The 25,823-nt window shown below is 42.6% G+C and overlaps 1 protein-coding gene across 2 annotated transcripts in view; it reads right to left on the bottom strand.

Annotated features, from left to right (window-relative positions):
- Nucleotides 1-25,823, bottom strand: part of ASZ1 (ankyrin repeat, SAM and basic leucine zipper domain containing 1) — an 88,785-nt gene that overhangs the window by 50,236 nt on the left and 12,726 nt on the right. The window contains exon 4 of one of the 2 annotated variants that reach the window (XM_014573333.3): nucleotides 15,162-15,273. The exons of the other annotated variant lie outside the window; for it this stretch is intronic. Coding sequence (XP_014428819.3) covers nucleotides 15,162-15,273 — 112 coding nt within the window. The remainder of the gene's footprint in view (nucleotides 1-15,161; nucleotides 15,274-25,823) is intronic. 2 annotated transcript variants of the gene reach the window in all.

The following is a 25,823-nucleotide window of genomic DNA, read 5'->3' as shown; positions in this document are numbered from 1 at the left end:
ACAATACCAGATTAAGATCCCAATTAGGAGTTTCTGTCAATACTAAAGTAAAGGTTCTGATGACATCCCTTCAAAAATATCTTGGTCATAGGGTGGGTGTCTTCAGGAACAGGAGATACTCCAAGATGCAGGGATCTCAGAGTCCTTAGCAGATACAGAATGCTGCGCACCAGATGGAGAAATGCTTCATAATTTCCAAGGTCATAGAGTCTGATCTCATGTATAACATGCCACTGAAAATCCCCAACCACAAATTTTAGATCTTATCTTTTGGAGAAAAAACACTCAATCTTTTTTTCTTTAATTTCCAGCAATGGAAATCTACCTCCCGAGAGTCCTCTTATGAGAAGTATCCCTGAAGAAGGATGGGAAATGTGAGGAGAGGGGTTGATGTAGGGATGAAAAGAAATTCAGTAAGCATAGCTGGTGAAGATCATCTCCACCACATGTGGAGGCCACCAAAGGGGATGAGTGTGTCTGGCAGCATGGAGATTGGTGGCTCTCAAAAATCACATCAAATTAATGTTTTGGCAGGAGGCTGAGGGGAGAATGATGGCAGTGCATTCTGCCTGCTGCACTGTACGCTTTATGTTTTCTAGGAGGTTCAGTCTCTTTTGATGAGCATGACCATGTCAATTTGAAGGTGGCTTAGAGTACTTTATCCAAGGTGCTGAGGGATACATACCCAAACAGTGGAGGACTTTCTGGTAACCTCTGAAAGTGTGCAACTGGTTTCTCGTTGTACAGACTATTACCCTTGACGAGAGATCCTCCACAATAGCTTCAACTTCACTGGGAAACCCAGAGGAGTGAAACAACGAAGCCTACCTCATGACAACTGAAGTCACCATGGAATACAATGCAGTAGCTGCTAAATCTAACAATGCCTAGAGGGATGATCTATCAGCTTTCCTTCATTGAGAAGGGCCTGAAAATAAGATCTCTGGAAGCTTGCTAATGAATTCAGACAATTTAACATAATTAATAAAGTCATATTTACACATCAGTGCCTAAAAATTAACTATATAAAACTGTATGCTGGCACAAAAGACACTTCAGAGAAGATCCATTGGTTTGAAATCATTGCAAGAAGGACTGAACAAGGGGGCTGGTGCAGTCTGTTGTGTTCAATGACTTCATGGATCACAAAGGAATTTGGAACAGGTTGGGAAAACAAATATTCTACTTCCTTAGCTGGAACAAAGTACCTTTTGTCCATCCTTCTTGGAGTCAGGTTGCTGGAGTGTGCCAAATCCTCTTGGCCAGTATCAGTGCAATCTTGTTGAGAAGAAGCACCACTTTGCTAAATCTTATTGTCTGGAGTATGTGCAGAAGCTTGTGGGTAGGGTCATGAATTTCCTCCAGGAGAATCTGGATAGCTTCCATTTTGCTCTCTAGGTGGTCCCAAAATTGTCAGTAGTCATCTGATGGTGAGGCTGGTGCCACTGCCTCATTGAGAGAGAAAGAAAAGAAAGCCATGGATTGACAATGAATCTGGTTGCTAGAACAACTACTCTTCTTCACAGAACTTCTGAGGCTCCCTGAGAGGTGATCTCTGCTAAACTCCTGTTCAGATCCCAATTGGGAGGTCTAAAATAAAAGTCTTAATCACACAATACAGAAGTTAAGGTGGTGCCTACTGGGAAGAGTACCAATGATCATGAGTCTTACAAGGATGACCGTATGCCCTGGAAACTCAAGAACCCCTGTTGGGGCTAATCTCACATTTTAGGATAGTTGAAAAAACAGCTACCTAAGCCTCCAACTTGCAGAAGGAATACAAGTTTCAGATTCTGCAAATGGACATTGGTACCTCATGTCTCAAGATGTCACAGCTAATAAACAGGACTAGTAAGTAGTGAAGGGACAGCATAGGCAGCTTGATGCTGTGTTTTGTAATCAGAATTGATGAGAAAGCAAACACCATTTACTTTGAGTATAAGAAAATAGTAGGGGAAAAACTTGCCTCCTGAAGTACAGAGGAACTTCCTTGTGGCTCTCACTAAGATGAGAGACTGGACATCCCACTGAAGAACTGTCTCATGAGAATTGTCCCTCAAGAGGGACAGGGAAGAGGGGTGGAAAAGGTGGACACAAACAAACAAAGGGAATCTCTCAGACACCAGGCCCTCTGGTAATGCTCCATGCTGCCCTGGCCCCAAAGGACCCTACTCCCCCTGAAAGTGCAGGTCCTAGGACAGCAGCCCCAAATCATCCTATGGATGGGACAGCTCTGGGTGGTACACACAACAATGAAGTGACACACAAAAGAAAAAGTCTTCTCCACAAAAACATTACTTCACACTGTGTTTTCAACATAAATTTCTCACATCCCCATTATGACAATACACAGTCAACCTGTGGATTGCATCATCAAGGGATGTTCTGAAGGTAAAAAATACAAGTGGATTTTAAAAGAATTAGATAAGATCGTGGAAAAAAAAAAGGTCCCTCAAGACTATTAAGACGGTCAGGTCTCTGCCAGATACTGAGACCGGACAAGAGGGGATGAATTATTTCGATTGCTCCATCTGTTCATCCCCGTTGAAGCAGCTGGTATTAGGCACTGTTAGACAAACTTCAGCTGAGTAAGCAGTGATCCTGTACAATGTCTGTAAAGGCACTATATGAGACATGGCCCAGAAATCCTAACAGTGTATCAGCCACTGAGCAGTCACCATCTGGCTTCCACCAGCCATGGCTACTACTTGCAGGGTGGCCCCAACAAACTCCAAGTCCTGAATTTTCCCCAAAAGCTGTGTTCTGTATTGTCCAGCTCTCTCATGTAAGAGATGAATATTCAGCACTTCAGTACTTCAACTACACCTACCAAACAATCCAGTTTAAACACAATACTGGATTAGTTTTGATTAGAAATAGGAAGTTTAACTACAAAAAATAAACTAAAACCTTATACTGGTACTTAAAGTAAAAAATTGTTACATGAGAAAAAGAAAACGCTTCTAGTAGCTAATACTGAACCTAAACTTTGTTCAAGGTAAAATTCATGCCACAGGTTCCCAGCAACATTGCTGACAAAATATTCAGGTCAGGATTGTCCCTAAAGTCAAAGAGCTGATTCTTTTGTCCCATTAGGTTAAAAAAAAGGGATACGCACGTTGGGGTGTTTGTCCCCTCACCTTTATAGTCCAGTCACTGTTTGAGTGGATTTTTCTGGTATTACTCCTCTAAGCATAATGGATTCAAAGAGAAGAGACTGATCAAGAAGGTGGCTCTATGCTCTTTCTTCTCCCCTGTATATGCTGAATTGCAGACATGCCTTCTTTTCTGCCATTTCCCCCTTTTGGTGTCTCAAGGACTCTGTTTCCTACTTATATGCAAACTAAAGTCAACACATTTTTTGTTTAGGACAGACCAGACCTCTTTAACAATTTTTAACCTAGTCAGGGTTTGTACCTGTGCTATCATAAAGGAATTAATAATGTCACATACAATGTTACCACATACTTTTCACCATATTATTGACCAGCAAGTTAACTTTTAAACTTGTACTTCACCAGCAGTGTCCCCTCTAATTTTCCCCACCCCAACCAGAATGAATTTTTTTATGTGCACCAATATGGACGTGATGTGCTGCTGACTGTGGGTGCTCCTCTAATCAAATGGGAGGCATCTGAATCTCTCCTGGGTGGATTTCCAAATGCTCAAGTTACACGGAATACTGATCCAGGGCCACATGCACTGCAGCAGGGGAGGTTTGAGGCTCCAGGGGAGGGCCCCAGCAACTGCAAAATTGGACCAGGGCCAGGACATCCACATTACCCTAGCCCTGCCATGCTCTTGCTGCAGTTCAAAAGTGGAAGCCCTGCAGGGAGTGCAGGGCCAGTGGAGGACTAGCCCCACGCTCCCTCCCTGCCATGCCTGAGCCTTTGAAATGTACAAGAGCCCTAGTAGGGCTCTCATACATTTCAAAAGGAGCACTCCCTGTGGCACCTAAGTCTTTGAAATGTATGCCATTTCAAAAGGAAGCCCCATAGGGAACACGGGACCAGTGGGAGAGCTCTTTCTGGCCCCGCATTCCCTGTGGCACCTGAACCTTTGAAATGTACAAGATCCTCACTGAGGCTCTTGTATATTTCAAAAGCAGAATCACAGCAGAACCAGTGAAAGTGGAGACTGCTTCAGTCCCCGCTCGCTTCATTACTGCAGTGCCTCTACCTCCCCTGCCCCCCATGAAGGTAGTGCTGGGGGGAAATGGCTTTTAACCTGGCTCCCCCCCAGCACCAGCTCCTACTTCTCCCCCTTGCTGCCTTTCTCTGATAGAGGAAGCAAGGTGTGTGTGTGTGGGGGGGGGGGGGGGAGAGCGATTAGTCGCATCACTAGTCAACTATACTTATCAGATAGTCGACTAGTCGCTTCTTTCAGTCACACATGAACTGCTGGCCTAGTAAAACAAGCAACATTTTTAAGTGTCAAAATGCTTTTAAATTGTATGTTTGAATAGGCTTTGGTACAACTATTAATTTATGTTTGCATACTGCCCTGACTACAGCTAACTGAATCAACACCAAGGCATCCAACACATATTATGTTAAACAATAATCCTGGCCTTTCTGGCAAGAAGAGAAAGAAACCACTGACATGCTTTCTATTGTTCATTTTTCACTGGAAGGTGTAGTTATTTTTAATAATTATAGATACAGTTCAACTGCATCTTTTTTAGACTTTCTTCCTCTAATATCAATGTGAGTTGCACGTCGTGACTATCACCTATGAAAAAAAATCAGGCCACCTACCCTTTTCATTCTGCCCAGAAATTATGGTAAGGAGGAGTGGGTCTGTTAGTCTCATGGTTCAGTCAACATGAAGGTCCCTTGAATATTCATTCTGAAAGCATGAAATAGTTTCTCAGAGAAAGCCAGAAAAGCTGACCTCACTATCCACATTTAAAGACTCTCTCCAGGTCTCATTAGCCCAATCTCCTTGGGCTCCCCTTTATATATTTTCAACTAGGAATGTTAAATTGCGGTTAATAAGTAATAGATTAGTCAATGGAATTTCAGAAGGGGGAAAGAGGGGTGCTTGCTATCCTGCCACAACTCTGCAGTTTAAATGTAGTAGGAGCTGAGCGCATAGCAGCAGCAGCGGGGTTAGTTCTGGGGGCGGCGTGAGCAGGACTGAAGAGTCCCGGCTCGCACCAGCTCTGCCCACTCACCCCTGAAGAGAGGGTGCTGGAGGGAACCAGCTTTTAAAGCTGGCTCCCCTTCCGCTGCTGCCTCTGACACAGAGGCAGCAAGTAGTTGACTTGACTACCTGGTAAGCAGAGGTAGTCAACTATTTCCATACATTCCTATTTTGAACATTTTTTCCCAAAAAAATTTATTTTGGGTTTGGGGACACTATTTGTACATGGTATTTAAGTGGATGCATTTTCCTTCCAATTTTTAGTATTTTATCCTCATTGTATTGCCGTAAAATGCCCCACACTAGGTGTTTCAGAAATTATATTAATAAAATGTTTGTCACTTTGTCCTGGGTTCATACCTATAGAATAAGGAACACTAAAAGGGTCATTAATTAAATATAATGTAAAAATTGGCTGACTTCAGTAGATCAAAGATCTTCACTGCAATACAATATTAAATGTTAATTGCTCTACATCTCTGCTACAGTGCTATTTATGGTTAAATTTATGATCTGATTAAAAATGTACTTTTCCCAGGCTATTTACCATTACTGAAATGTGCGCTGTTTGCCATCTGACTAAGTTAACGATCATACAATGATAATGTCAAGGCCTCTGAAATTACTATATGGTAGTGCGGACTTGCGTCTATCTTATCAGTAGCAATAAATGTTTTCTACTAAAATTAAAGTGTTATGCAATTTCTTCTAAAACTTGCACATTAACCAAGCAACCTGGAAAAACACCTAGCAAATTGAGCAATTTCTTAATGAAAGCTTCCCCATACCATCAGCCAAGCATCAGCCCCCAAGAAACATCACATTTAACAAACTTTCAAATCAGAATATTAAGGAACACAAACATTTTTAGTCATCCTCAAAATTGTTTTAAAATGTGTACATATTTGTGCCTGCATATGGGCTAGTTTGATGTCACCCAATTTATGAATGCATATAAGCATTAGGGGTGTTAGATACAGTTTATTTTAGTAATTGTGTAGCCACAACAATTTTTAGCAGTTACAGCGTTACTTTAAAATGCCCCTGCTCCCAACCAGGCCATCAGCCAGTGTGCTCCCACCTCTACTCCCAGGGAGCCCCCTGCCACCCCACACTGCTGCCTCTCTGCTAGAGAGGCAGCAGTGTGGGGTAGCAGGTGGAGCCACTCAGGCCTCCTGGGACAGGGGTGGCAGGAGGCTCCCTCGCATGCTCTTCATTTAAAACCCAGATGGGCTGGCTGCCAATCTGAGTTTTAAATGCAAAGCACACAGGAGAGGGGTGGGGAAAGCGATGCGGTTAACCAGAATGTTAATTGACAAGCAGTCGCTTATAAGATAACAGCTATCCAGTGGACATCTCTAATAGGTCCACTTAAATATACGTGCACAGACATGGAGATCCTAATACTTGAGTGGAGCCTAACCTGAAAAAGAACTGCAACCACTGGGACCTGTGGGAGGCAGTGCCTGAAGACAGTCAATGTCAGGAAAATCTCATGGCCTGCAATCAGATAACCATAATGGGCCACATACAATCTGAGGGCTGCAGATTAGATCAGGGATGGGCAGACTAAGAGTGAGCAAATTCCGGCCAGCAGGTCAGATCCAGTCCACAGGACTGGCTACTAGTGGGCACCCACCTCTATGTTTACCTGTGCCTGCACAGGTATCAGCCATTCACAGGTCTCGTTGGCGGCAAATCACCATTTGCAGTTAATGGGAGTGGAGGGAAGTGGGACCCTGGTCCGCGCTGCTTCCCACTGCTCCTACTGGTTGTGAACGGCGATTTGTAGCCAATGAGAGCTGCAACTGCCTGATATCTGTGGAGGCACAGGTAAATATAGCAGTGGCAGCCCACCAGGGTCTAATTCTGGTGGGCTGTCATTTTTATTGCCCACTGCTGGTCTAACCTGCTCTTATCTCCAGTGATGAAAATTCCACAAATCTCCCTCAGTAACTTATTCTAGTGCTTAACCATCCTGACAGTTTTTACTAAATTAAACCTCCCTTACTGCAATTTAAATCCATTCTTGTTCTATCAATCAGAAGCTGAGAATAAATTTTCTCTCTCCTCCTTACAAACAACCTTTTAGAAATGTGAACGCTGTTAGAAGACTGAGAAGGGGCCTCTTTTCTAGACTTCAAAACCAGTTCTTTCACTCTTCCTTCATAGATCATGTTTTCTAGACTTTAAATCATTTTTTGTTGCTCTTCTGGACTGTTTCTAATTTGTACACATCTTAACTGAAATGCAGTGCCTAGAACTTGACCCAATACTCCATTTGAGGCTTAATCTGTGCGGAGTGGAAAAATTATTTCTCATTTCTTAAAACATTTCTGCTCATATCTCCTAGAACGATGCTTGCTCTTTTTTTTTCCACACTGTTCTCTCATACTGAGGTCCCTAGATCCCTTTCTGCAGTCCCTGACTCCTTCCTAAGATGTTATTTCCAATATTGTGTGCAATTGATCATTCCTTTCTAAATGGAATACTTTGCATTTATCCTTATTGAATTTCATTTCTCCAGTTTGATATAATTATTTGTACTGAAGTAGCAAGTAAGAACCACAGTAACGGATCAAGACCCCAGTGTTTTAGGTACTATGCAAACACAGAATAAAGAGGGTCTCTATCTCAAGGAGTTTATTTTAAAATTCTAGATCTTAGATGTTAAATCTCTTGAACTGGTTGATATTTTATTCCTTTTTCAGACAGATACCAATGAACAGTATCAGGGTAAAAGTGTGCATCTTGGATGTTATGCGGTTCATAACTAAATTTCGCATACTCATTAAGTTATTTATCTATAAATTGACATCCTCAAGTGAGATGTATTAACAAGTCTATTAAAGGAACTAGTGAATGACAGAATGAGGTGTTGGGAGTTTTGCAAACTTGCTACCAAAAAACTAACTTGCAAGCTGAACACGAGTTGTGGGCCATTATATATTAATGAAACACACAATACATTGTTCAGGAAAATGCTAACGATAGGCAACAGTTTTTACAGTTTTGCAAAAAAGAACAAAAGAATTAATTGTAATGCATACACCAAAACCTGAAAGTTTATCTTATCTTTCTGAGACTTAAAAACACAAGATACCAGAAAATGCTAGATGAATCTCAGTAATATTCATCACATACATAAAAATTCCAGAGACCCATTTTGCCAATTGTCATATAAAGCAAGAGCTGGATGGTAGGTTGGACAGAATAGAGCACGTTTGCGGCACAATTTAAATGTAACTTTTTAAAATGATAAATTAAATATTATATTGAGAACTTAAAAATAAAACATTTAAATAAAAAACCCAAATAAAAAAAATCTGATTTTGGGGATATCTATATCCATATATATAAAAAGATTGATTTTTATCTACCCCACTTAAAACTTTTCCAACTGGAAAGGTTTTTCTCCTGGAAAGTCCTAAAGTGGAAGCATCTACTCAGAAGTTCTCCATTAAAACCACTGCATCTGATTCCATGAGAGGAGATATGAAATTTCTTGATTTAGTTAGTTATAATTTCCATCAGGGAGTCATTTGACAGATCCATTTCCTATCGGTATATTTGTCTATGACTCAATTTCCTCCAAACTAATAGAACACGCTCCCCAAATTTGGTTTAATGTATTACTATACAGACTATTTTGTATTCTTGTTCAAATTCTTTCATGAGCCCCCACAAACAAGTTACCAACCAATCAAGATATTTTTATTTTAAGAAATCTTTTATAAGCGAAAAAACAGCAAATTAAAGCTGTATGTAATCATGATGTATCTTGGCCAAGGCAAATAATCTTGTGACTGTGACCCATCTTTCCTTTGCCTTAAACATAAAGCCACGAGTCTTTCCTTCTGCAAGGCCAGAGAGGGGAAGGGAAAGCATTCTGCAAGGATTTCAATGTGCTGTCCTTTGAGGGCATTTTCGTGATGTCCATTTCATTTAACTTCCTGAACTCCTATGCAGATGAGATGAGCTACTGAAAATTGGTTAAGTCAGGATTGGAGTGGTGGCCACATGATCCATAGTGGTTCCTCAGATCTCTGCAGGAACTGCTTGAGGAACCACTGTGTCATGATCTAGTAAGAGACATCAAACAGGGAGTTCGTACTAGAGAGACACTACCGTTCAGGTGGTTCTAGAGGCCTTCCATATAAAGTTACTCCGTAAATTGTTTTGCACTAGGTTGCACCTATGGCAGAGATCTTTAAAGATCATATTTGTATCTATTTTTGGAAGAACAGCTGATGGCAGAAAAGAAGTCAGGATTGCATGCAACTATATTCAAGAATCCGTAGTAGTACTGGAGACTGAGGAAAAGGTAACAAGCTTTTCTATTTCTACACGGAACTCAGTCACCTGTGTAATTCTTGAAATCAAATGGAGTTTCAAATGTAACAATTCGTTACTACAAATGGGACTATGACAACAGTAGATTGTCTGAGCCCAAGGGAACGGCGATAGGCTATTAGACTATATTCCTTGATTCCAAAGACAAACCACAAAAAGAAAGAGGATTTAATAAAATTTAAGATGTCATCTTAACCCACACCCCAAGAACTCTGTCAAAATATCTTTTCATCTTACATGCACAGTGCAGCAAGTGTACAGGATAGAAGGCAATGTTAAAGTGTTTTGAGAGACTTGGACTGTGCATTTCCACACTTTCTATGTTAGCTTTTAGATTAAGTGTAAATGTAACTGACTTTTCAGGTTTTCAATAGCTGTATGTCAAGGCCTTTTTTCTTTTTTAAAAAACCTTCCATATTGCAGCTTAATTTTAGATCAATGAAAAGTTTTTTTTTTTTTTTTTTGGCACCGAGGAATATATTTTTAATGAACAGAAACCATATGCAACACCAAGATAGACATATATCATTTGGAATGCCTAGCAAGTACTACTTCTAAGTACAGAAATGTTTTATAATTCAGTATCTAGGAAATAGATTTTAAAATATACCAACAACAAAAGCTGAGACTGAACAGTATGACAAAGTAGTCATTAATACAAGGATCTTATATATTGATTTCCAAGACAAGCTAAAAAGTAACTAGCATATTAAAAATTAGTTTTATGAAAAATTGAGGAATCCACCTAGATAAGGCTAGTAATAACTAGAGCATATCCGTATGTGATAACTACTTATTTCAGTCTAAAAGGCAACAATGAACTGAAATAGAGTGTGCATTTTGTATTGGAGAGAAAACCTTGAGTCTTTTCTTGCACAAATCCATTAAAAAGGCATAATTTTGCTCCCTTTCTGGAACTGAATTAGTGAATTTGATATTTCTTCTTTTGGGCAGCTCACAGATTGAGATGTATCCTATGAAGGCAAGAACCCTTCAGGGAACATTAATGTTAGACACTTATAGCTAATTAACAAGACAGACACCTAGCAAAGATAAGCTATATGAAGACCATAATACTTCCAGAACTGGAATGCTTCCTGGCACATTTTGCTGTCAATTGATGTAGTGCAACAGCATTCTCCACTGAAACCTGGATCATGTTTTTGTTTTTTAAATACACCTCACCAGAAGATTTAACTGGTGTTGCTTGTGTCCATAACTCAAATAAGTTTTGTTTTTCTTCATTTAAATCATTCTGGAGAAGGGCTACAGTTGAGGGGTTAAGTATGCAGGCTGCCCTGAGAAGAGAGGACAACCCCAGGCGTCTCTCACATTGATTACAATGCATACATGTAAGGGGCAAACTGAAACCTTAATTAAGGCATTTCCCAACCTGGGTGTGTTATCCAAGTTATTTTATAAAAAATATATATCTTTTCTTTACAAAATGCATACATGTCTGAAAAAGTAACAAAGAATTAGAACAAAAATCTCCAGGCATACAGAGCCTGAAAACAGAGCGGAAATTAATTTGAACATTTAATTTACTGTCTTGTCCTTATACAACACAGGATGGAGGAAGGAAGACAATGAGATACTTTCAGTTACCATATACAGGCAGTCCCTGAGTTACGCGGATCCAACTTATGTCGGATCCGCAGTTACGAACGGGGCCCGTCTCCCTGGTCTCCAGCAGACCAGGGAGAGGCAGCAAAGCGGAGGAGCACACGGGCAGCGGACAGCCCAGAAGCGTCTGGGCTGTCCGCTGCCCGCGTGTTCCGCGGCTTTGCTCCCCGTCCCCTTGGCCTGCAGACCAGGGAGACGGGGAGCAAAGCAGAGCAAAGCCGCGGAGCCCGAGGGCAGCAGGACAGCCACGGCGCATCTGGGCTGTCCCGCTGCCCCCGTGCTCCGCGGCTTTGCTCCAGACGCCTGTGGTACAGCAGCTGGGGCGCTGCCGGTTGGTCCCGTAGTGCCGCTCTGGGCGCTACTGGACCAACCCGGCAGCACCCCAGCTGCTCTGCCCCAGGTGTCCTGATTCAGCCACTGCTGGTCAGTTTCAGCAGCGGCTGAATCAGGATGCCTGGGGTACAGCAGCTTGGGTGCTGCTGGGTTGGTCCAGTAGCGCCGAGGAGCGGCACTACTGGAACAACCCAGCAGCACCCAAGTTGCTCTGCCCCAAGCGTCCCCAAGTCAGCCGCTGCTGAAACTGACCAGTGCTGACTACAGGAAGCCCGAGGCAGAGTTGCTCTGCCCCGGGGTTCCTGGAATCAGCCGCTGATCAGTTTCAGCAGCAGCTGACTTGGGGACGCCTGGGGTTCTTAAGTTGAATCTGTATGTAAGTCGGAACTGGCGTCCAGATTCAGCTGCTGTTGAAACTAATCAGTTTCAGCAGCGGCTGAATCTGGACCCCAGTTCCGACTTACATACAGATTCAACTTAAGAACAAACCTACAGTCCCTATCTTGTACGTAACCCGGGGACTGCCTGTATACTTGAACATAAGCCTGTTCATTCATGAGTAGACACCCCAACTTACAGAAAAAAAAATGTTAAAAAGTCAATGACCTGTATAAGTCGACTCTATATCAATGGTGTACAAACTTCCAGTCCCAGCTTGTCAGTGTCAATACTGGCTGAGGGACGTGCTGGCTGCGGGCACGGAGCCTCAGCTCCCATTGGCTGGGAACAGTGAACAGCAGCCAATGGGAGCTCAGAGGCTCCATGCCTACAGCTACCAGATCCCTCAGCCCATGCTGTTTACCCTATCTGGCTGGGAACAGAAGTTTACTGACCCCTGCTGTAGACATAATTCAGGACACACTTCTTTAAATAAAATGTGTTAAGATTTTATTTTTATTTATATATCCACATGAAATTTGACTCACTCCACAGAGTGCTAGACCTTACAAGACAATCAAAAAATACAATGAATACTACTACTATGGCACTGGTGTCAGTCTGCTTCTGAGTAATTCGATCTTTTCATGAATGATTACCACTGGACCTCCTAAGTCTCTAAACAATCTGAAAATCGATGAAATCTTTAATAAAACGTAAGTAGTCTGTTATCACCCCAGACATGCCAGTCTGCAGGGCTTCTTTGAAATAAATCAACAATTATAATTTGACAGTGATAAAGCAGGTGACATCCCTCTATAAAGTTTTACAAAATCCATAAATTTTCTAAGATTTTCATACAAGAATTTAAAATGAACAACTGAAATGAAAAGAAAATGGTCTGCTTATGATGCAGCATTTAAACTTAAAGTTGTTGAATATGAGGAAGCAAACAATATTTGCACTGCTGCTTGTGAATTCTGCATCTATGAGAAGCAGGTAAGAGAATGGCAAAAAATAAACCAACACTAAAAGACATTCCAAGAAGCAAGAAAAAAAAAGTCCAGCAATGTGCAGTTCATTTCCTGAACTAGAGAAAGACCTCAATGATTGGGTTATTGAATGTTGACAAAATGGGTACCTTGTCACCTGAATTGGAATTCATCTGTGTGGTTTGCAAATGTCAAAAAATGACAAATACAAGACAGAAAAGCCTTCAGTGTTTGTTACATCAGTGAGTTGATGTATGCCCTCCATGAACCATCTTAGTCTCTGTCTTTGGCAGCAAACGAAGATAGCACAAAAGACCTTCTGCCAAGAGACCTTGAAGAAAAAAAACGGAACCTTTCCAAAGGTTTATTATAAAACATCAAAAGGCATATGCATTTGAGCTACCACAAAGAAGAAATATGGATGAAATACCAGTAAAATTTGATCTTCTGAGCAATACAACAGTAACTGCTGTTGGTGAAAAAAATCTCTGGCTATGAAAAAATCCATTTTACAGTGGTTTTATCATGTTTGGCCAATGGATCAAAGCTCCACCCGGTTATTCTCAAAAGAAAAACCTTGCCTAAAACTATGAATTTCCTGGGGTATCTTATGAAGCCTAAAATCAATCTGGTTGCCCAATGGGTCAAGGATCCTTGGGAGTCCATTCCCTTGGAAATGATAGAAAACTCATTCAGGAAATGCTGCATCAGCAATGCACTTGACAGATCTGAAGACGATGCCATATTTGCTGATGATACAATGGAGGGTGGTGATAAGGAATCTTGAGTCTGAGGACGACATTGCTGTTGTCTACAATGACGATGCAGGAGCAGCTATGACAAACTGAGTTTAATGAACTGTTTGGTGAATTGGAAATGGATCCAATTGGAAATTGGATTCAGAGTCTGAAGCGTTTTAAGACTTAAAATAAATGCATTTTAATTATACGAGACATTAAAACATGGACTAATTTTGAAAGTATGTGAATACATATTTTTTGAGTTATAACAAGTTTTTTGTTAGAGTACATTAAAATAAATTTACTAAACTTGTGTGTTTCTTCTGACTCCAACTTTTAGAATACATCAGAGTCCACAGCACCGGGTCAGTTCTCTGTTCAGCAGGGCGAACCACTGGATTGCCGGGACATTTGTATACCTGGAGCATCTGCAGGCACAAAGCCTGTCAGCTCCTAGTCACTGCCATTAGCCATTCTGGGTCAACAGGAGCAACCACAAGTGGCGGCCAGCACGTCTCTTGGCCCATGCTTCTTCCTCAGCTCCCACTGGCTACTGTTTGCCATTCCCAGCCAATGGGAGATGAGGAAGCAGCATTGAGACGGGAAGTGCTGGCCACCACTTCCCACTGCTCCCGTTGACCCGGAACAGCAAATGGCAGTGAATAGGAGCTGACATGCTCTGTGCCTGCAGACACTCCAAGTTCAAAAAACATCCTGGAGCACCAGTGGTTTGCCCTGTTGGGCTGGGAACTGAAGTTTGCTGACACTTCCCCCCCCCCCAGTGGAAAAAATGTGAATCACAATGACCCGATCATAAGCTGACCCTTGCCCTTCAGTGTGATTTTTTTCCAAAAAAAATTCAGCTTATAATCATGTATACATGGTAATTTTATTATTAAATGTGATATAACTGTAAAACCCACAGTAGAATATAATTTTCTTCATCTTCAATTTATATGACCACATAAAAAATTTAATAGTTGCATACACTCAATTAACTGATGAAATTTTTTTCCGTATAATCACACTGATTATACGGAATGTGATTCTTGCATGAGAAAGCCAGCATGCCTACTGCCCACAACAACCAAGTAATGCTATGGCAATGTTGTAGCCATGTTGGTCTTAGGATATTAGGAAGACATGGGGAGAAGGTAATATCTTTTATCGTAGCTCTTATTCAGGTCAGCTCTGTGCGGATGAAGGAGACAAGCTTTCAAGCAACAGAAGTTGCTCCAATAAAAGATATTACCTCGCCCACATTGTATCTTTATTTTCAGCAATGTGTCACCGAAACACAACTAAACAAAAAAGTACTATAATATCTCAAGTAATGGTTGTGGTGTAGAGACTACTGAGAAGTATGGGTCATCGCTCTACTTTTTTTTTTGCCTCTCCAATTCTAGGGGAAAAAAATTGCAGGTGAAATGAAGAAAGTCTCTCAGTTTCCACACTTCAAGACTGCTCCTATTAGGGCTATTAGTTTCTCAGAACTTGATCCCTCCCCATGTCTGCTCCTTGAATTTTACACATGCAATCTTTAATGATATGTATCTCCATTAACATTTTAAAATCAACAAATGAAATATTTTACCGGCAAGCAACATTGGGATTGGCATTCCTTGACAGAAGTAGTTCCACAGTCTTCAAAATCTGTTCCTCTGAAGCTCGTGCAGTACATGCAGCCATCAATACAGTATATTGATCTGAATTGAAAATTACAATTGGTGGATTGTGATGTTAATAATGTATTCCTCGTAGTAGTCTGAAGCAGTGGATTTTTAAATATTACAACACCTTTATAATAGTTCAGACACTCTCAAGTTTGATAAAGTACATGATCTTTGGAAACAATTGAAAGATTTGGGAATAATCAGCTCAATTAAGGTAAATGAAGCCACTAACATAAATTAAATCACCCAGCAAGGAGAACAAACTGAGAAAGCCAATAAGGTACTAACTGAACATGAGGAAAGACACAAGATAAAGCTTTCTTTAAAAAAATAAAATAAATAAATAAAATAAAAAAAATCAGGCACAGTAAGTGGACTGATTTTCAAAGGACTGAACACTTCTAGGACATTTCTATGAATTTAGGTATTAAAAAATGAAACATTTGTCTTCTATAAAAAATATTTGAAAAGACTGGATTTGAAACAAAGAAACTATACAAGATGATGTTTCCCATAAGTAGTTTTTCAACTTTTATGAACAAAAAGATAACAGTTGATTAATATGTTGATTTTAGTAATACATTTGCTGGCAAACTCAATGAAAATATATAAATTGGATACCAACACTGACACAGACTAAAAGCTGGCAGAAGTACTTTAAACAAAGAGCAATGATAAACCAATCAATCTATCTGGGAAGCAGTATCTAGAGGTGTACTGAAGAGATGAGGGTTGGGTATTTAAACATTCAGAAGCTAGAAACAATTTTATTAACACGCTGATTCTAAATTTAATTAATACACCTCGGAAAAATAATCTAAAATGCAAGTACCTGAAAAGGAGAAGCTTGGAGAGCAGAAATGCTAAAAGATAATTTGGGTGATGATTGGTATAAAATTAGATAAGTTTCAGTACAATGTGACTGCAAAAAAGACCAAAATGCCTTTGTTCCTAACCACAGCAATAGAATCATAGAATATTAGAATTGGAAGGGACCTTGAGAGGTCATCAAGTACCATCTAGATCAGCATTACTTAACCAGTGGTATGCGTACCCTTAGGAGTACTCGAGAGAAATCTGGAGGATTGGGAGGGGGGGTTCGTCAACACAACGAATTTGGAGAAAAATTAATTTTTGTTTTAAGTTTTACAGCGCTTTATTATTTTTGTACTTCTTACACCCAAAAATTTCATTGCCCGTCAGGCTACAATTAAGTTGTTTAAACAAATGTGTTGCAATGGTAGAAAAAAAATCTTGTGTCTGAAAACTGTAGGTACTGGGGGTACTTTCCATTTTTTTAAAGGGTGTATTTTATAAATAAAAGATTGAGAAACACAGATCTAGATCATCCCTGATAAAGGTCTATCTAACCTGACCTTAAATAGCTTCAGTATTGGAAGTTCCACAACCTCTGTAGGTAATTTATTCCAGTGTTTAACTACCCTGGGATAATGTCAGATCAAAGAATATAAGAATTTTAGATGCCAATATACAAAGAATACTAATTTTAGTTTTAGATGCTCCCTTACCAGAGAGAATAACAAAGATTTCAGAAGATTACAATATGATTATTAGGGGTAAGAACAAGAGACTGACTTGTGAAGAAAGCATCTCAACTTACTATAGGTTGAACCTCTCTAATCCGGCACTCTGAGGTCCAGCAATATCTGTGGCCCAGCATGATTTTAGCCAGCCAGAGGTCTACTTATCATGGGTGTGATCAAGTTTCCTGTGATCCAATAAAGTTTGGTTACTTCCACCAATCCTGGCTCTCGGTGTTCTGTAAGAGCCCAGTAAGCAGTGGAAGTGCGGTAATGTTGCTGGACAATATTGTCCTCCCACTTTTTGGCAAATTCTCTGGTTGGGCACTGGTCAAGTCCCAAAGGTGAGACAGACTGAAGAGGTTCAACCCATAGAAACAAACTGTGATAAGGAAATAATTGTTGAGGGAAAACGCTTAAAATGTGGTTTCACTCCTTTTTGTATAATGTCAGAAATAGTTTTCTGCATTTTCATGCAAAGAACTTCTAAAAGTAAACGTGAGATAATAGGTAAATATGATTTCATACTAGTGGTAGCATAATATGCTCTATTAACCTCTTCACCCCTACTAGCATTAGAAACTAAGATAAAGGGTAAAATAAGGCCTTTATACAATAATTAAATTTAGTTATAAGAATATTCACTGGTTATCTGTCACTTTCAGGATTATTGGTGGGAAAATGTTTATTTATTCTTAGATCCTACCAAATTCAGTCTATTATGATCAGTTTCATGGTCACAGGATTTAAAAAAAAAAAAAAAACACATTTCATCATTTTAGATATTTAAATATGAAATTTCATGGTATTGTAATTGTAGGAGTCCCAATCCAAAAGATAGCTGTGGAGAGGTGTCACATTTTTTGCAGGAGGGGAGGGGCTTTGCAATACTACCTTTTATTTCTATGTTGTTTCTGACAGCGGTGCTGCCTTCAGAGCCAGATGGAAAGTCCAGAGTCTGTCAGTAGAGGAGCCAACCTTCCCTGGCCCAGAAAACTCCCTTCTACAGGACTAGTGAGATCCTGAGGGTGCTGAACCAGGGAGGTCCAACTGTAGTACGCCATCCAAGTCCAGTCCACTAGCCCTAATGGTGACAACTAGCAGATATTTCAAAACATAAAAGCTCTAAAGTGGAAAACTAAAATATATTTCTTCCTACCCCCCAATATTTAGTGTCTAGACGATGCCCTAAAAGTATGAGTAAGTTTCAGCCATTCCCAAACATGTCCCCTACACCCAGAGGAATATAGGAGTTAGTGGTATAGAGGCAGTTAGGTCACCTTGGTATCATCTAGGAGTTCTGTGGCACCTTATAGACTAACTGAAGAGTAGGAGCATAAGCTTTTGTGGGCAAAGACCCACTTCGTCAGATGCATATACCTTGCATCTGACAAACTGGGTCTTTGTCCACGAAAGCTTATGCTCCTACACTTCAGTTAGTCTATAAGGTGCCACAGGACTCCTCGCCGCTTTTGCAGATTCAGACTAATACGCCTACCCCTCTGATACTTGGTATCATCTAGAAATTCCCCAAGTCCTCTTTGTACTACCAGAGTACTGCAGAGAACCTGGCACAGCGCAGGATCTGGCCCACAAAATCTGTTTTAATGAAAACATATACCAAGCTAAGCAGCATTTTCAGTAAAATTCATTAGGATACTGTATCCTGTAGTGTAAAAGTAAGCTTCTTTAAAAAACAAAATTCCTGTGGTCAGGACAACACTAGTTTATTTACTGAAATGATGTAACTACATGATTGCTAGAGAAGCTTTCCAAAACTGCACTTCATAATTATTTCCTTCTAAAGCCTGAAGCATAGATTATCCTCTTTACAAAAAACAAAACTAACAACCATCTGTTAGTGCCTGCTATTGCCATTATCTGCCCACTAACTCCAAGTGACATTCTACTGTTCACTGAAATTCATCTGAGTTCAATTACTTAAAGGAGGAAGTTAGGTTTAAAACAAGATAGAATGCACATAGAAGATATTTTTTAAAAACGTTCTTCATCCACATAAAAGTTGAAATATGTTATTGCCCAAGAAAAAACAGTGTCAAACATGTTGCTATCTTCTATGATGTAGAAATGTCTTTTTTCGGACTTTCATTAAGGTAAGAAAATATGTTGCTTCATAAGATTTCATACTGACTAGTAACCAAAGCCACTGAAAACAAATTTGAGCCTGTTTCTTAGAAAAAAATCAAGCTCTAAATATATAGCTATTAATTTTTTCTATATAACAGCGAAAATTTGTTACAACATATCAAAAGTGTATACGTAGTATCATGAGCTTTCATGGGCAAGACCCACTTCCTCAGATCTAAGGAAATAGATTTTGCCCATCATTCATTCTCTCTTTCTTGCTCTCTTTCTATGCATATTTATTTTGCTAGTCTCAGAGGGCATATCTACATAGAGCAAAAGTCGAATTAAACTACACAATTTAAGCTACACCAATGCTGTAGCTTAAGTCAAAATAGCTTAATTTGGCTTTTGGCGCTGTCTATACAGCAGGAAGTCAAAGGAAGAAGACTCTTTCTTGCTCCTGTAACTGATATTTCACAAGGAGTTGTGAGTAAGAAGCCCATTATTTTGAAGTTATTTTAAAATAATGGGCTCCCTGTGTAGACACATGCTTTGTTATTTCAGAATAATGTCAGTTATTCTGAAATAATGCTGCTGTGCAGACATATCCTAAGGTACTACAGGACTACTCATTTTTAAAGTTACAGACTAACATGGCTACCCGAGACTTTTATGCATCAAAATTACATAAACCTTGATCAGTCAAATCTCAGATTACTCAAGAGTACAGTAGACTTCCGATAATCCGGCACCTTTGGGACCCAGGTGGTGCCGGATTATCAGAAATGCCGGACTATCAGGAGGTACTCTGGCAGGGGCGGGTCTTGTCGGAGGGGAACAGCACCGCAAGGGCTGAACCCTCCGCCATTTTAGAAGAAGGCAAAGCCTGTGAACTGCGGAAGAGGAGAGGTGGCGGCGAGAGGCAGGCAGCTGCATTCAGGAAGTTCTAATCAGTTACACTTACTCCGGCTGGATCCACAGCCGACAGGTCTCAATCTACCTTTTCTCTCTACTGCCTGGGGGCAGGAGAGGGTAGGGGTCGGCAGGGGTGTGCTGAACCCTCCCTCCTGTTGCAGGGAGGCAAAGCCTGCAAGGGGCAGAACCGGAGAGTGGGCAAGAGGCAGGCAGCCACGTTCGGGAAGTTCTAGTCAATTTCACTGTCCCAGGCTAGATCCACAGTGGACAGGCTTTCAATTTACCTTTCCTCTCTACTGCCTGGAGGGGGGGGGGGGCAGGAGAAGGTAGGGGTCAGTGGGGGAGGGGGCGGGGGTGTGCCAAACCCTCCCTCCTGCTGCAGGGAGGCAAAGCCTGCAAGCGGCAGAACCAGAGAGGAAGGGAGAAGCAGGCAGCTGTTTCAAGAAGTTCTAGTCAATTACACTGCCCGGGCAACAGGCTCGCAATCTTACCTTTCCTCTCTACTGCCTAAGTAGGGTAGATCCGCAGGTGACAGGCTGCTGCTGAAACTCACAAGAGATCATCTCCCCTCCCTTGTGAGTTTCAGCAGCAGCCTGTCACCTGCGGATCTACCCATTCCCACCGCCCCCCTCTCCCTTAGGCAGTAGAAAGGAAAGGTAGATTGCGAGCCTGTTGCCGGGCAGTGTAATTGACTAGAACTTCTTGAAACAGCTGCCTGCTTCTCCCTCCCTCTCTGGTTCTGGTACTTGCAGGCTTTGCCTCCCTGCAGCAGGAGGGAGGGTTTGGCACACCCCTGCCCCCCCCCCCCCCCGGCCCCTACCTTCCCCTGCCCTCCCTCCTCCAGGCAGTAGAGAAAAAAGGTAGATTGAGAGCCTGTCGGCTGTGGATCCAGCCGGAGTAAGTGTAACTGACTAGAACTTCCTGAATGCGGCTGCCTGCCTCTCCCCTTCCGACACTCGCAGGCTTTGCCTCCCTGCAACAGGAGGGTGGGTTCAGCACCCCTCTACCCGCCGACTCCCTACCCCAGGCAGTAGAGAGGAAAGGTAGACTGAGAGCCTGTAGGCTGTGGATCCAGTCCAGGGCAGTGTAATTGACTAGAAATTCCTGAAGCAGCTGCCTGCCTCTTGCCCCCTCTCCACCACCCTGCAACATGACGGAGAGTTTGGCGCCCCCACCCCTGCCGCCGACCTCGGTCCCCTTCTCCTCCCTCTCTCCTTCCCCTCCCGCCCCCGCAGAGGCAATAGATAGAGCAAAGATAAATTGCAAGCCTGTCGCCTGCAGATCCAGCCGCAGTTAGTGTAATTGATTAACAACTTGAAGCAGCTGCCGGAGCACTTCCGGGTTGCAGTTGGTGCTGGACCATCAGGCGTACCGGACTACTGGATGCCGGACCACTGGAGTTTTACTGTAATTTGTCTCTAAAATTAATTTAAAAATCTAATGTATATTATGTACCAATAATATTTATAATTATTCAATGTTTAGATGTTCCCTACAAGACATTTAACTGCACTGTACAATTTTTCCACAATACAGAGTAAGACTTAAGCTTAAAAAAACAAAACAAAAAAAACTGTGCTTCACTGATCCAGCTTTCCTGCTCTATTTCTCTTTCCCCACTCCTCCTGTTGCTGATTCTTTCTAAAAGGCACTAAAGAAAGCACTAACCAAGTTCAATACAAGCTTCTGAAAACCTGTCCAACTAATAGTGCAGATCTTCAGTTAAAGCTCTCTGTGTACTGAAAAACACTGCTATGTTGAAGGGAAACCATCATCTTAAATATTACACTTCTGTCAAACTATCTGCTTTCATTTCAAGCAATAGCTATAATTACTACAGCAAAGATTATAGATTATATTGTCTCAGAAGTAGACGTATTCATCTGTAACTTTCAAAACAAGTAGCCCTGTGGCACCTTAGAGACTAGCAAAAATATATATTGCATCATAAGCAAAACCCACTTATACAAGAGGCCCGACCTGCAAAGCGATTGGTTCCTAAGGAAGCATTGAAAGTCGGGGGCGTCATAACTTGAACCTACATTAAACGTGGTCTGAAGACATAAAAAAGGGATTCCAGCCCCTTCCGCACTTACAAAAATAGTTGTACGTGCAGGGGGTCAGAACTCAGGCAGTTGCAAGTCGGGGGCCTCTTGTACTGTTTTTTTTCCATCAGATTATTTTGTGCACTTAATAGCACTATGTGTATAGTCAGTTTCCTCTGCATGGGTGGTCAATAATGTAGGCAAGGGAAGGCATAGCCTTCCCAAAACTGCCTACATGCCTGACTGCCTAAGGCTGAGGCTGCCGCCAGGGAAGGCAGTCCAGCTCAGCAACCTGGTTGCCATGGGTCCATGGCATGGCAGCCTGGCTTTACGAGCAGCCAGGGATAGCTGGGCTGGGGACGCAGCATGGCAGCCCTGGCTCTCCACATGGCCAGGAAAGATCGGGCTGGGAATAGGCGGAGACTCGCTCGGAAAGGGTGGGCCTGGGCTTGCCTTCCCCAGCTAGGCTTTCACCAAAACTCATGTTCCCCTGTATCATCCAAGTCAGAACCCCCTTTCACATGGATAAGTCTCCCACATAGCAAGAGAGAAAGGGGAAACACCCAATGAAAATAGACAAATGTGATTATAAAGCCACAAAAGTTGACCGAGGAACTCTCTGGCAAACATAGTACATGTTGGACCTCCTGGTCTGGCACCCGAGCAGTCCTGGATGAGGGAATTTGCTGCACCAGGGAAGGTCCCCTAACACTGACCCCATCAGCCTGCAGCCCCTCCCTGCTGCCGGCTCCTTCGGCTCTGCTGCTGGCTGGGCAACAAAGGTGCCCCATCCCCAGTGAGGCATGTGGCCCTGGCTGAGCTGCCCTGGCTCAAGCTGGGTTGCTACGGCAGCACCAGTCTTGCAGCAGGGCCAGCATGCAGCCCTGCTACCACGGTCCCACTACCACCGCCAGGCTGCTGAAGTCCTGGCCCTGCTACCACCAACCTCACTATGCATGGGGCTCTACACTACTGGCCCTCCTGCCCTGGGGCTCTCTCATTCAGGAAAATCCATGGTCCATTGCTGGATAAGTGTGTCCTGGTTTAGGGAGGTGTAACCTGTCTGTACTTGAAATTACTATATAATCGAGCTCACTCTTGGAAACTGACAAGATTTTAAAAGACTGTTCTCCTTCCATGGATTTAAAATTTGACAATGTTCATCTTAATGGAATACTATGCTGCATTTTAGAAAAATGAAAACATAATGAATGCATATTTATTTAGATTGTACAGCTGATCACCATTCCTGTGGAACTTGGAAGCAATAGAGGGGACATTTTGGCTTACGCAGCCAGGTGGAAAAAGGGAGAAAGTAACTTGAATTTCTTACAGGTACTGTCATATCACAACCCGCACCCCAAAGGGATATATATATTCTTCGGAGGCTTCTTCCCCCACCCCCTCACTTACTTTCTACTGTAAATTGTGCACCTGACATGACAGACTAATCTAATAAGGGTGGAAGAGGTTGTCCCAATCTCTGTTTATAAAATGATTATAAAACTGCTTTATTTCAGCAATGGTATGAGCCTTTGATGTCTATTTGAGTGAGGCCCAGACAGTACTACTACGTCACATTAGGCCAGACTTGAATGTATTCCACCTGACAAGAAGTAAAAACTGAAACATGAAGAGGATTTGTAATGTAAAATATTGTCAATATAAAATATACGTAATTAAAGCAATAACACTGATTTTCTGTTATTAATACAGTTCCCACATCCAATAGGAATAAGAGGCTTTCGGCCAAGGGTGGGAGGTGTGTAAGGGAGGTTCAGGAGGCTCAGGGCAATGGGTAGGAATGCAAACTAGCAGGCAACTATATGCCTAGGCTTATTGGTCAATCAAGTCAACTACTCACATTTACCTCAAACCCTTGCTGCCTGCCTTTCTATTAGAGGCAGGAGCGAGGGATAGGCTGCAGCAAAGCAGCCCGTCTGTGGCTAGCCCAGGCTGCCAAAGACACTCCCCTCCCCAGCAACCTTTGTCCACAAGAAGCTTGGAACCCACCCTCTATCAACATGGGCTACTCCCACCAATATTTTCTACTGGTTCCCTTCGTAGACCAGCTCTCCCTGGTGTGCTGCACTGCAGCCTCTGAGGCAGCAGCTCAGGGTAGCAGGGAGCTCCCTGGGAGTGGGGCTGGAGTGCACTGGCTGCCAGCCCCGCCCCCAGAGACTACATAATAATCGATCAACCACTAAGAACTCATGCAGTTAGTTGACTACTCTATTACCTGCTAACTAACATCTGTAGCAGGGGGTGAGGACAGAAATGTTAACAGGTAACAGTTGACTGATACCCAGGAGCAGACCCACCGGGCCCCTACACACCCCTATTTAATCAGTTATCCAGTCAAATTTAACATTTAACTGGTTAACTAATTAAATGGGATTTTACATCCTTAGTTGGGGGCAGAAGGCTGTGGGCTTGTGCGGGAGGTACATGAGTCAGGACTGGGAGATGGGGGAAGAGTGTGAGGAACCCCTGGAGCTGGGTAACTTTACCTGGCCTCAAGGGACCTGTGGGCCATCTGTGTGGAGAAACTACTGCCAGGAAACTGACAAAACTGGCAGCAGTAGGAGCCATCCCCCCCCCCCCCCCAGCTTCTCCCCAGGGGCTGCTGTCAACAGCACACATCAGGGATAGCACGTAACCTGCCTGCTGCCTCACATGGCTGCACACACCTGGTGGCCAGCCTGCGGCAGCAGGAGCCCAGCTGGGAGGGCACATCACAAACCATGACCCAGAAGACTCTAAGCAGTGCACCTGGCTGGCTCTTTAAATAGTGTTCCCTGCCAACTTTTTCCAGAGTGCAGCCAGACCTTGAAACTAGGGATGTAAAATCCTGGTTAACCAGTTAAATGTTAAATTCATCACTTTAATTGGGACCCTGCGGGTGGGCAGGGGTAGAAGTGCTCTAGAACAGCCAAGCCCACAGCATGGTGGATAGCTCTGGCTAGGCTGGGCCAAGCCCCTGCACAACAGCGCATGAACCTGACCAGGCCTCCTGCCCATAGAACACTAGAGATGGAAGGGACCTCGAGAGGTCATCAAGTCCAGTCCCCTGCTCTCATGGCAGGACCCAGTACCACCTAGACCAGTGGTCCCCAACCATTTGAGGCTGCCGGGCGCCAGAGGGCAGGGCCCGGGCGGGGCCCTCTCCATGCGCTGCGCGCCCAGAGTGCGGGCGGCCAATTCGCGACGCTCCCGGGGCTGGCGCTCACCTTGCGCCATGCACCCAGGGCCGGCTCCGGCACCATACATGCGCCCTGTGCCCGGGGCCAGGCCAGCCCCGAGCACTTGGCGGGCGCACACAAATGTCCCCACGGGCGCCATGGCGCCCACAGGCACCGTGTTTGGGACCACTGACCTAGACCATCCCTGATAGCTGTCTATCTAAACTGCTCTTAAATATCTCCAGAGATTGAGATTCCACAACCTCCCTAGGCAACTTACTCCAGTGTTTAACCACCCTGACAGTTAGGAAGCTTTTCCTAATGTCCAACCTAAACCTCCCTTGCTGCAGTTTAAGCCAATTGCTTTTTGTCCTAGCCTCAAGGGGCTAAGGTGAACAATTTTTCTCCCTCCTCCTTGTGACACCCTTTTAGATACCTGAAAACTGCTATCATGTCACTAGTAAGGGGATGTTTACTAGTTAACCAGTTACATCCCTACTTGCTGAAATGGTGCACCCCTTATTTTCACCTCTAACTATGAAATGATGTAAATAGCATAATCATTATATTTGGAGAGAAGAGCAGAGCATGTTTATTACAAGCTAAGCTATAGAACACTAGGGAGAAGATCCTCATTTCAAACATGTGTGTAAAAGGCATTTAATACAACAGGGGCCTAATCCTGAAAGGGGGCTCTGGATGTTGTTATAGTAGTCATATTAATAAATGAATTAAAATTATTTAATTACATATTGAATTGTAATTTAGACAAAATATTTTCCTCCACTCTATTTCTTACAGAATCAGAAAAG

Source organism: Pelodiscus sinensis, chromosome 1 (genome assembly GCF_049634645.1).
Source record: "Pelodiscus sinensis isolate JC-2024 chromosome 1, ASM4963464v1, whole genome shotgun sequence".
NCBI classification, from domain to species: Eukaryota; Metazoa; Chordata; order Testudines; family Trionychidae; genus Pelodiscus; species Pelodiscus sinensis.
This window is presented reverse-complemented; position numbering and strand designations above follow the sequence as displayed.